This window comes from Octodon degus, unplaced genomic scaffold (genome assembly GCF_000260255.1).
Source record: "Octodon degus isolate 3935 unplaced genomic scaffold, OctDeg1.0 scaffold00073, whole genome shotgun sequence".
NCBI classification, from domain to species: Eukaryota; Metazoa; Chordata; class Mammalia; order Rodentia; family Octodontidae; genus Octodon; species Octodon degus.
The window spans coordinates 7,494,243-7,505,905 of record NW_004524649.1 but is presented as its reverse complement, the minus strand read 5'-3'; the positions used below and the strand labels follow the sequence as shown (position 1 = coordinate 7,505,905).

At 46.5% G+C, this 11,663-nt stretch overlaps 2 protein-coding genes across 7 annotated transcripts in view; one reads left to right on the top strand and one right to left on the bottom strand.

The window, feature by feature from the left end:
• Positions 1-230: 230 nt before the first annotated feature.
• Positions 231-7,442, bottom strand: Rbbp9 (RB binding protein 9, serine hydrolase). Its single transcript, XM_004635596.2, has 5 exons — positions 7,192-7,442; positions 6,053-6,095; positions 4,577-4,682; positions 1,691-1,776; positions 231-1,220 (listed from the first exon to the last, which is right to left on the bottom strand). Exons 1-5 carry the CDS (start codon positions 7,288-7,290, stop codon positions 994-996), a joined length of 561 nt encoding a protein of 186 aa, XP_004635653.1. The 5' UTR covers positions 7,291-7,442; the 3' UTR covers positions 231-993.
• A 197-nt stretch (positions 7,443-7,639) lies between these two features.
• Positions 7,640-11,663, top strand: part of Sec23b (Sec23 homolog B, coat complex II component) — a 31,862-nt gene continuing 27,838 nt past the window's right edge. The window contains exons 1-2 of one of the 6 annotated variants that reach the window (XM_023720212.1): positions 7,640-8,507; positions 10,967-11,190. In XM_023720212.1, the coding sequence (XP_023575980.1) occupies positions 10,967-11,190 (224 nt within the window). In that variant the 5' untranslated portion in view covers positions 7,640-8,507. Of the gene's footprint in view, positions 8,541-10,952; positions 11,191-11,663 lie in introns of all 6 variants that reach the window. The other 5 variants (XM_023720210.1, XM_023720211.1, XM_004635594.2 and 2 more) reach the window with 5 other exon arrangements.

Sequence of the window (11,663 nt, the reverse complement as noted above, 5' to 3'; positions counted from 1 at the left end):
TTGGGAAGAAGGTTATTTTTAAAAAAATGAAAAGAATAACCAACTTCAAATTGCTGCCATGTATTTCATCCTTTGACGTGCTCATTTTTATATTCTTAGGCTTTTCTTGGTCATTATAGAGTTACCCCAAAGCACCTGTGTCAGTTAATGCTTGTGGCCATGGTCACAAATGGATGACCTGGATCTTGCCACACTGCTTGCAAAATTTTTAACTCACAATGTGGTTTCCTGGATATGAGGGTTGTGGATACATGTATGTGTGTTCCCCAAATTTAAAAACGACAGGATGAAGTTTTTCCCTAGAAAAATCAGAAAATTGGCTAGATCTTATCACGTTTACACATGACAGCAGCTCAGCCGAGCGCTGGGCTCTCATGGCCTTGATTGCACTCCTCACCCTGTACAAATCTGTCACTTATTAGTGGGGTATTATGTGAGGCTGTGTTTCTGTTCCCCGCCTGACCCAGGCACTGCCTGACTCAGCCTCCCTGTGTGTTGTGCTCTCACCCTGTTCGAAGGAGTAGGGTCAGTGGGCAGTGTCACTGGTGAAAGCTTTAATATCCTGGGCCAGCCGAAACAGCAGTCATGTCCTGAGTGCTAAGCAATGCTCTGGACCTTTACTCACATTCCCTTTCCCTAATAAAAGTTTTATTTCTATGAGGAAGAGATTATAGGTCTCCAACATGTGAAAACCTGTTCAGATTTCATCTGGACTGAGACCAGGAAACCTGGGTTCTGTTTCTGACTTACTCTTCAGATGAACAAGGACAAATTGTCTTTAGGTCCCTTATCCATGGAAGAGGTATGGCTGTAGGTCACAGCAGTTTGGGGAAACTTAGATTCTGTGGAAAATGGAAATGCTGTTTGTGACTTAAAGAGTGCCCATGGAAACGTGTGCTTTCAGACACTTCCAGCAACTGTGTGACGTCTGGTAAGGGTTACGTGTATCCCCGCCCTCCCTCCCCTGGGATGCAGATGCTAGGAGCCCTTGGACTATGAGGGCACTTGCAACATCGACTTCACCACGCTGATCAGCTCATGGAACTCTGTGTTCTGAAAGTGGCCGCGGTCAGTGAATTTGTACAGCTTGGCCCCCAGCCTGTCTGTCACTTCTTGTTGTTCCTTCCAGGGAAGGAAAGGGTCATCCGTGGAGCCGAACTGCACAATGTGAGTGCAGTTGGCCTTGATCTTCTCCCACTGCCAGGGACGGTTGAAGTATCCTAGAGGGGATAAAAATAACCTCAGTTAAGGGGCCGGGGAGATAGCTCAGTAGAATAAGCGCTTGCCTGGCAAGCGCAAGGGCCTGAGTTCAATCCCTGGTTCTGCCCCCAAAAACCTTCAGTGCCCAGGGGTATCACCCTTCCCTGACACCCTAGAATACCTTGTGGGGACCCTGCAGACAACGGGACCAGAGCCCTCCTGTGAGTCTGAGGCACTTTCTGTTTGTGTCTGGACACTGATACTTAGCTCTTGTGAAGACTAGGGTTCAATTCTAGGCTTTAGGCTGGAAAGAGGCCCTCTGGACTTTTACTCACATGTCCAGACCTGGCTTACGCCCAGAGATAGATGAAGTGTTTCTGCGCTATTAGATTGTTTTTCTTCTGCTATCTGAAAGCTGGGCCTGTTTTATAACCCATGCAGCCCTCTGTCAGGAGAAGGGCTTTATGGAGCTTTCCGACTTTAGACTTACCACTGGCACGCTCATTTTCATCCCCCAAGTCTGATGTATATGCAGACACTAACACAATAGCATAGACACGATGGGTCTCTGCATACCTGGAGAGGGAAAAGTGGGGTGGGGGTCAGCCAAGAGAGGTCACATCTGATCCCCTACAAGTCAACAAACTATAACTCACTTGACAGAGTTTGCTGAAAACGGGCATCACAGGGTATTGAGGTTAATGGAAAAATGGCAAAGAGATTGCAGATAGAGCCACAACCACAGCTGCTTGATGAGCTCCTGCTGTGTGTGTGTGATAGTAGGGGATCACACCCATGGCCTTTGCACTGAACTCTATCCATAGGCCCTTTACAAATTTTTAAAATTTTGAGATGAGATCTTGCTAAGATGCCCAGACTGGGCTTGACCTTGTGAACCTCCTGCCTTAGCCTCCCAGTGTTGGGATTATAGGTGTGAACTACCACACTCTGCTAAACTACTCCTTTTCAAGGTAGCCCAGACCTGTTCTGCATTCCTTTCCTCAACAAGCAAAAGCTATGTAACAATTCTTTCTGGTAAGTGCCTCCCTCATTCCCAGGCTAAGCTCCAGAGCATTAGACCCAGAGGCATTGGAGTTGGGGCCCAGTAATCTGCATTTTAAGACATGTTGCCTTCCCTAACCCACCTAATACTAGTGGTCTGGGAACCATATTTGAAGAAATAAATACCAGAAATGAACCTGTATTTCCACATACTCCACGTGGCCCTGTATTACTATTCACTTGTGCTGCATCTGTCTCCCACTAAACCATCAGCTCCTTGTGGGCTGAGCCTTACTAGTCTTGGTCCCCAGTATGCTGCTCAGCAAGTGGTACCTGACTAACTGAACATATTACCTTGCTCAGCAAAGACCAGGCTAAGGAGAGGTGTTGAATGGGATAGTTTCAAGAAGTGTCCTGTGTCAGGAAACACTTGGGGTCAGCGTTTTGTTCTTGGGCCTACACTTCTATTCCTAACTCTTCTTCTTCTTCTTCTTCTTCTTCTTTTTTTTTTAATTTTATTTGCAGAACCAGGGATTGAACTCAGGTCCTTGTGCTTGCCAGAGAAGCATTTATCCACTGAGCCATCTCCCCAGCCTTCTATTCCTAACTCTACTCTTGAAAAAAACAAACTTACAACAAATAGAAAGACCAAGAGTACTTAGATTTGTTAAATTCAGTTCACTCTTGCTTTAGTATTTATCAAGGAATTGTATTCTGATATAACCACAATTCCATTATTATAGCCAACAAATTTAATGTTGACACAGTAGTAGTATCTGCATCTGTTTTTCTCCCAATTATGCCAAAAATGTCCTTTAAAACTGGTTTTGCCATCCTGGGTCCAGTCATGGACCATGCACTTGTTTGGTTTTTGTGACTTTTTATCACGTTTCCATTTTTTATGCTGATCTTGTTTAATAAGAGCTTAGGACAGTTGTTGTGTATAGTACCCCCTAATCTAGATTTGTTTTTCTCATAATTAGACTGAGGTTAAACACTCCTGGCAAGCACACTCCTTAGGTGGCAGCCTGTCCTTCCCACTCCATCTCTTCAGGGACAGAGCCAGTCTGTGTTATTGGAGACATTAGGTCTGGTCACCTGAGCTTCTCTCTCCAGTGCTCTCCATTGCCAGGGCAGTTTCCACTTCGTGATTCACCAGTAATCTATGGAGGTCCCCTGTGATTGTATCCATGTCCTGCCCCCTCTCCCCAAAACAAAACAAAAAAACCCCAAACCTTACTGTGATGGTTTTACATCTGCTTCTTTCCTTTACTCCCTTGCTTTAAGAAGCCAGCAGTCAGCTCTTAAAAGGTTGCTGCCAACCCTGCAGTAAACTCAGGGGTCCTATACAGAAAGCCAGGGGACTTGCGGGTTAGCTCAGTTGTTTAAAGCGCCTGCTTGAGCAAACTCAAGTCAGGCGCAGGGGACCATGGTTTGATCCCCAGCTCCACAACCTCACCAGACCCACCTTAAGGCAACCTGAGCTAGCTAAAAAAAAAAAAGTCCTATACAGAAGGCCAATCTTCCCCAGTGGCTTGAGAACAGGCTCAAGTTGGGACAGACTGCAGCAATACAGCCTGCCTCTTTTCCAGACAGCTCTGGCAGCTTATTAGCATCCGGTAGGCCAGGACTATACCACAGTGGAGTAGCTCTGTGCTCCAAGCCACTACTGTTACCATAGCTTTGATCACTCTGGCTGAAAGGTTGCGGGATTTGGCAAGATTCTCTGATCTGCAGGTCATGTGATACCCTGAGTGCCTGCTGGGGATCAGCAGCCATACAAATAAAACTATTATCCTTTGTCATCCAGCATAGGGAACATGGGAGAAGCCAACCCCACCAGGCCAGCTCAACCAGGAAGTCCCCTGCCCCTGAGCTACGTAGGGAGCCACAGTGCTCCAATGGAGAGCACCCCTGAACTCAGGGTTTGCCATAGGTAAGGTAGGGGTAACGGTCCCTACTGCCAACAAATACTTAGGGGCCATCTGCCATCTGCCAGGCTCTCTAGTCCCTAGGGTTTCAGTCTCACAGTTAACAAGTTCATCTTTGTGGAGCTTATGTTCTAGTGGCAGGAGACAGACAAGAAATAAGGGTATCAGATGATGGAACGTTCTAGAGATAGAGCAGATGTGTCTACTGTTTCTTGCACAGTGGCCAGGTGCTCTAGCTGGCAGGAGAGAAGGGAGTGGGTGGCTGGCAGTGTTGAGAGCTGCTAGGGTTTGAGAAGGATCACTGCATCCTAGTTTGAGCAGTTACTACTTCAGACCCCCACTCAAACCAGGAAGGAATTAAGGCAGATCTGGTTAGCACCCCTGAGGTCCCCACTGGAAAAGGTGAGCTGGGCTCACGAAGGGGCAGTGCCCACAGCACACACCTCATGGCTGCGATGGCGCCGGAGCTGTGGCCGATGACGATGGTCTCCTCGTCACACTGCAGCTCCGTCTCCATGAAGGGCAGCCAGATGCTCTCCCGGGCTGTAACTGGGGTTCAGGGTGACAAAGTCATTCGATAGGGGCAGTCTTGGCCTAATGTCACCCCACCCTCTCATAGACACTGCTCCCTGGCTTCTGGACTCCTTTAGGCCGCACAAATGGCCACAGGCTGAGGCTGTTTGGAGGGGGGCTCAGATTTATGTGCTGCCGGTTGAAAGACCTAAATCTGTAGTTTGAGTAGTTTTACTTTTTCTTTTTTTTTCCATTTTTGTTTTAAAAATACTAAAAGAATAAAGGTATAATTTAGAAGTTTTAATGTCTACTTTCAAACTTAAAAACTGTTGATAGGGCCAGCCTGATAGCTCAGTGGACTACAGCGCCTGCTTAGGCAGAGCCCACCGGCTGGGGTTTGATCCCTGGGCATGTTGTGCTGGCCCTGCCTGTGGGGCACGCTGAGAAGGCGATTGGATTGAGATTGAGTGTGGGCGCACCTGTAATCCCAGCTCTTGGGAGGTTGAAAACAGGAGGATCACAAGTCCGATCTATGTAGTAAGACCCTGTGAAACCCTGTGCTAAATACAGAAAAAAACCAAAACAAATCAACAAAAAACCTCTCTTGACACTATTCTAAAGTTCTCTGTCTTTCCAGAGACAAGTCACAAACACACCCAGAGCAAAAGGAACACTAGTATGTATTTTATTATTTGGTACCAGGGATTGAACTCAGGACCTTGTACTTGCCAGGCAGGCTTAGATGCCGCTGAGCTATATTTTTAAATGTTAGGGCTCCAATGGAGAGCACCCCTGAACTGGGGGGGTTGCCATAGGGAAGGCAGGGGTAACAGTCCCTACTGCCAACAAATACTTAGGGAGCATCTGCCTTATGCTAGGCTCTTTTCTAGTCCCTAGGGCTTTTTAAATTAGAGTCCCCTACATTTTTATGTATTAGGATCTCAGACTGTAAAGTTGTAGCATATCTCTGCCTGAACTAGAACACCCACAGATTTTACCTGAAAAGTCCACTTCTAGAAAATTAGGTTGCTCACAGAATTTAAAATTAAATTTTACCAAGCTCAGGTCTTTTTCTTGGGCTAGCATTTTCCACGTGTTTTGGTTTACATCCTCCTCCCAAAGCTATTTACTTCATTCATTTGTAGTTATGTATTTATTTTTGGCTTCTCTACTATGGTATTCCTCTTCTCTGCCTTGCACCCCAAAATGGTAAATTCAACACCCAACTAACCTAGGCCATTTAAAAAGTTTAAGGCTCATCATGAGGCACATGTCTGTAATCCCAGCACTTGGAGGCTGAGGCAGGACGATTGCTCTAAGTTTGAGGTTAGCTTTGTCCACCTAGTGAGACCCTGTCTCAAAAAATATGATAAATGCAATAAAAGAAAAACAAGTTTAAAACTTACTTGGGTCAGGCATGTTTTTAGTCCAACACTGGAAACCAGGTATCTATAGCACAAGAAGGAAAAAAGCTGTTATAAAGAGCTTAATTGCAAATAATACTTTACTAATATGAAGAAACATCTGATATCTTTATCAACTGAGTGTTTGCTTGCTTGCTTGTATTATGAAATCAAGTGGGTTAAGTAAGTGCTCTTGGATTCCACATGAATATACCATCCTTCCTTATAAAACCCATCTGCATGTATTCTTTTATCTAGTCAGCTTGCTACATCTCTGCAGAGAACTGTGTGCCTTTGCGCATCTGTGTCTACGTCTAATGCATGTATCTATAGAGAGGGCACAAGGGAAGGTATTCTGGACAGACTGAGCTGACCTAGAACCAAGCTCACAGTGCCCCGGGGACTTAATGAACCTGGGCACAGAAGCCTGGTTCAGAAATCCGGGGGCACCCTCCCACCCCAACAGACCTTTTGGGTTGAAGCTCTGCCTGTGGTTTTCAGCCACACCCTGAATTCTATTGCAGAGGCCTATTAAATTGCATTTATTGACTCGATTGGACGTATTACTCTGCTGAAATTCTCTTCTAGGGTTAACCCAGGAAGCACTCTTAACTGCCGGAATATGGAAAAGGGATTTAAGACAAAATCCTGGTGCACAAGACAACCTATAATGGGGAACCACGTTGGTAAAGCTCACAGCCAAATTAAACAGTACATTGTTTACAGGGTACACACATGGGTTGTAAAATGAGGTTTTCAGAAGCAAAAAATATCAGGATGATTTTGTGATTCACTGCGTTATCCCTACTCGGATTTTACATGTTTTTTGGTTTATACTTACGTGTTGCATTCATGCTTTGTATATATTAAATATTACATAGAATCTTTTTAAAAATCCGGAGCTGTAAGCAGAAGATACAAAACTGAAGCCCTACATCTGAACGGGTAGCAGCAGATCTGTGTAATCCTGAATGGTTCCTTTTACTCTAATAACCTCACCCCCAAGAAAGCCTTCTAGCAGTTTTGCCCACCAGAATCTCAGCCATGAGTGCCAGGGTCTGAGACAGCGGCACAGGAGGAAGAAGCCTGCGGCTCACGCTGTCCCTGGCCCTCGGCGGATCCCGGGAGGCCTCGTCTCCTACCTGCTCCAGCGCCCTCTTCACCCAGCCGTACCAGCCGTGCGTGGCCACGTCCCCGCCTCCGTTCCCGGGCACGATCACCGCCTTGCGGGGCGCAGCCATGAGCGCGGTCGGGTGCCCTGCGCGCTCCTCGGGCTCCAGGACTTCCGGGGCCGGGGCAGGACGAGGGTGCTCGGGTTGGACGGGACGGGAGGGGCGTGGAGCGCGATCCGTGGGGAGGTCTGTTATTGCGGTACGTTTTAAAGAGTCGACAACCATACCGGTCGCGCCTCGTATCGTATTGCTTCTTGGTTTCTTATTTGGTTTTGTTTTTTTTCTTTTTGAGACAGGGTCTCCCTGTGCAACGCAGGCTGGCCTTGCGTTCATTTTGTAGCTCAGGCTGGTCTCGAACTCACAACCCTCCTGTCTCAGCTGGGATTAGAGACGTGGGCTACCACGCCCTGCAGCTTCTTGGTTTATGTGGTCCAGAAGGTCTCCCTGTCTGAGTAGGCTTAACGGGCTCGTTTCCTTTAGTTTTATTTTTGTTCGTACAGATGGTTACATTCTTCGCAGTGAACTACTGTTGTCTGCCTCTTTCAACGTGTGGAAAGTTGTACAAATACGACCGTTCAGTTACTCAGATCTCCTTGTTTAAGGATGACAGGGAGTCACGTAGACACCGTCCTAGTGCTGGTTTCCCTAGAAAGCCGCTACAGCAAATGAGAGGAAATCTGGTCGCGTGAAGTTGAACTAGATTTGTGGTATTGTAATGTCTATAGACAGGGATACAGCACCCATAGCCAGTACGCATGCGCAGCGGGACACGCCCTCCCTTCGCCCCGACGCGCTCTTCCCGGCAGCCTCCGGTTCCTCCCGCGGCGGCACCGCTCCCACGTCCGGAGTTACACGTCATCGTCCTTGCTTGCCGGTATCTAAGGCGCCGAGAGGGGCGGGAAGCCCCTGATGCACACTGACGTCATAATGTAAAAGGGCGACCCCGTCAGGAGTGCTGACTATATCTAGAGAGCGGCCCGGAGGCACTGAGGTTTTCCGAAACTGAAACCTTCCGAGGTACATTTAAGGAAGCGTGCGTTCTGGGAAAATGTGGTTTTGAAGTGCTGGACGGTACTGTCTTGCCCTCCTCCAACATGGCGGCGTGGCTTCTTTGAATGTGTCACTTCCGCGCTCCTGCCCGGATGCGCTCTTTGATTGGCTAATGTACTTCTCCGTAGAGTGACATCATGGGCGTTGACCAATTGGCTGAGAGCTGAGCTGGACTTGGAGGGACCCGGAGCCGGAGCTGGACTTTTGCCGCTGTGGGCAAGTACGCCTCGGGGCAGGTGAGCGGCGCTGACCAGGTGAGCGGCGGGCACGGGCAACAGAGGGCTGGAAACCAAATGCCGCGGAGAGGTGGGCTGCTTTTGGGATGAGCCCCTTTCCTGGCTGGCAGGGGAGTCGGAGGGAGTTGATAAGCCAGGAGTCTGCGAAAGAGAAGCGTCCCCGCTGAGGCCGGGCGTCCAGGACCCGGTCCTGACTTCCCAGCCTCTGGTCGGAAGGACCCACCCCCGTTTTATAATTGAAACGCGCCGGAGGTTTTTGTGACAGGTGGAAGCTGAGCCCGGTCGTCAGACTCCTGAGTAGGATTACATTTTTCTTAATCTTGTCGAAGCGGGTTTTCAGTGTCTTGAAAGTTATGTCTCAGCGAGATAAGAATGGTCAGATTTCCCGGTGGTGTCCCTGCTGTGTCTCTCCAGGCATTTCCTTCACTCACCGCTTCATTCAGCTGTTCACCTCTCAGATACTCTGTTAGAAAATTTGGGGAAAGCCACAGACTCATCTCCTTAGAAAGATGAACACTGTCTCCTGCACACGGTTTCTCATGCAGCTTCCGAGGATTAGTGGACCCTCTCAAGTTTTGATTGTGTGCCCATGGTTAAGAATCAGTAGTTTGAGATTGGGTGTGGTGGCGCGCGCCTGTAATCCCAGCACTTGGGAGGCTGTATATAGGATCATTACGAGTCCGATCTACACAGAGACCCTGCGACCCTGTACACACTGTAACCCTGTCCTAAATCCACACGCACACACACAGTGATCTGGAGGGGTGAAGAGAAGGTGGCAGTGAGAAGGAAACTGTTTTAGTATGTAGATAATGAAGAATTATGTCGAGAGGGGAGCGCGCCTGTCATATGTGCCGCGGTAGAACTTGCTCTCCTTTCCACCCCGTGTCCCTGAACTCTCCAGGAAGCTGCAGAAAAGTCTCTTTGTATGCAGTGTTTCAGATTCGTGCTCTTGCCAGGAATAAAGAAGAGTTGAACCACACATTTGGAGTTTTTGTTGCCTGGGTCCTTTGTAGAATAAATGATTGCTTTTCTAGCTGGGTAATATCATTGCTTTAATCCACTTCTCAGAATAACATGGAGACAGTTGTTACCCAGCACTGCATGAAGTGGGCACGATGGTCACGTTAGTATGACAGATGTATGTTTTATTAGTGTATGCTTGTGCCGCGCCATAAACATTCGCTGTGGGAAGTTGATACATGTATGGGACACATCTTACTTCTATTACAGTCCCTTGCATTCTCCTTTTTCCTGTATCTCTTAGTCCCCTTCACATTTCCAGAAGTTCTATCTCCCTATTTCTGTTACCTTTTATTTTGCTCTTTGATTTATTTATACTTTGGGTTTCTCATATAAGCAAAACCATACTATTTTTAAGCTCGTGTGTCTGATTCATTTCACCGAACATTATGGTCTCAAGGTGCATCCATCTTCCTACAAATGACTCAAGTTTAACCTTTTAATGGCAGAGTAGTGCTCCATTGTGTGTAAATACCACATTTTCCTTATCCATTCGTGGTTAATGGGCATATGGGCTGCTTCCACGATTACCATGGATTTTAAAATTTGCTCCTTTTCTGCTTTTCTTGAGAGGCTTGTTCCCTTGAATCTCAATTGTTTGGATGTTGTAACCTTCGATTTTAGGGCCTGTATAAGAGGTGTAGAAACACAGCTTAGTCTGGCTGGGGATGTGGCTCAGTGGCAGAACTCTTCCCTTAGCATGCTCAAGGCACTGCGTTCTAGCCCCATCACGACACACAGAAAAAGAAGATGTAGCCTGAGAAGTACTTTATTTGGTATAGCCTTACAAGACATGAGCACAAGCAGCTGTAGTGAGGAAGGAGGTCCAATTGTGACTTGCATAATAACAAACTTTCCTCTGTCATTTTGGTGACAAAAGTAGAAAGACTTTAGGTCAGAACTGATTCCGCAATGGACTGGACTCAGATAGGATGTACTACTTTTCTCCATAGTTAACAAAATGGGAAGGGAAAAGGACACCAAAAACCACCATTACTTGGAACATAATGTTTAATACAGTACTTTGTTGGGTAAGGAAGGAAGGGTATCAGAGAGAAAGATAGGTGTGGAAACAGAGTTCAAGACTTCCCCATGGGCAGAGGGTTGAAGTTGCCTTGTCTGAGCTGAGGTGAGATCCGTGAGGAGGCTTAAAATAGTAGCAAATTCGATGGCATTAGAGATGGTCAAATCATTGTAAACCTCCCACTTTAATTTTTTAAGTGCTAGAGACAAGAGTTGAGAAAACAGCAGCAGTAAAAGACAAGTCTGAATTAATTGACCTTTGGGATTGGGGGAAAGGTAGATACTATCGTACAGTTAAGTACCGAGTCTTTCCTAACTTAGTATTGAAGAAACACTGCTACAAGACCATCTTTTTCAGGTTTTAGATGAGCTTTTCAGATACAACTAAAGCTTTTTCTTTAGTTCCTTCTTAGATGATGACGACATATCTGGAGTTCATTCAGCAGAATGAAGAACGCGATGGCGTGCGCTTCAGTTGGAATTTGTGGCCATCCAGCCGTCTGGAGGCCACGCGAATGGTGGTCCCACTGGCCTGTCTCCTCACTCCTTTGAAAGAACGACTGGATCTGCCTCCTGTACAGTATGAACCTGTGTTTTGCAGCAGGCCCACCTGCAAAGCTGCCCTCAATCCGCTTTGGTATGAATTCTCTTAAAAACGTTAAAATGGTAAATATAGCAAGTTATCATCTTTATGTACTTCTTGTACATGTCATTCGGTTTGGACAAGTTGGCCAATTTTGAGATAAGTAGTAACCAATGGTGAGTTTCTTAGGGGGTGTGTACTCATAGAAACTTCCCTAGCCTCACACTCCAGATAAGATTGAAGTCTTACAGGAATGGGGGTGGAGGAAGAAGGGGTAGACTTGAAAGTCACTGATTTTGCTGCTTATCACTTCCCTGTTGGCTTAGCTGTAGACTTCATAGAGTGTCCTCTAATAAAGTATTTTCTAAGAGCATTTAAAACTTTAGGGTATATTTTCATACTTACCTGCTGTGATGATCCTGCCTGGAAAGAAATAGTTGGAAGGAAAAAATTCTCAGTAATTTTCCTTTTAGTGTAATTTTTGGTACTTTTTTTTTTGGTCCTTTTTTTTTTTTTTTTTTTTTTTT

What these genes read in the sequence shown, in the direction of transcription:
- Rbbp9 (XM_004635596.2), bottom strand. Translation starts at nt 7,290, where the DNA reads ATGGCTGCGCCCCGCAAGGCGGTGATCGTGCCCGGGAACGGAGGCGGG. An exon ending in GGCGCCATCGCAGCCATGAG is followed by an intron (nt 1,777 to 4,576) that starts GTGTGTGCTGTG and finishes TTCCCTCTCCAG; the next exon opens with GTATGCAGAGACCCATCGTG. An exon ending in TGAAAATGAGCGTGCCAGTG is followed by an intron (nt 1,221 to 1,690) that starts GTAAGTCTAAAG and finishes TATCCCCTCTAG; the next exon opens with GATACTTCAACCGTCCCTGG.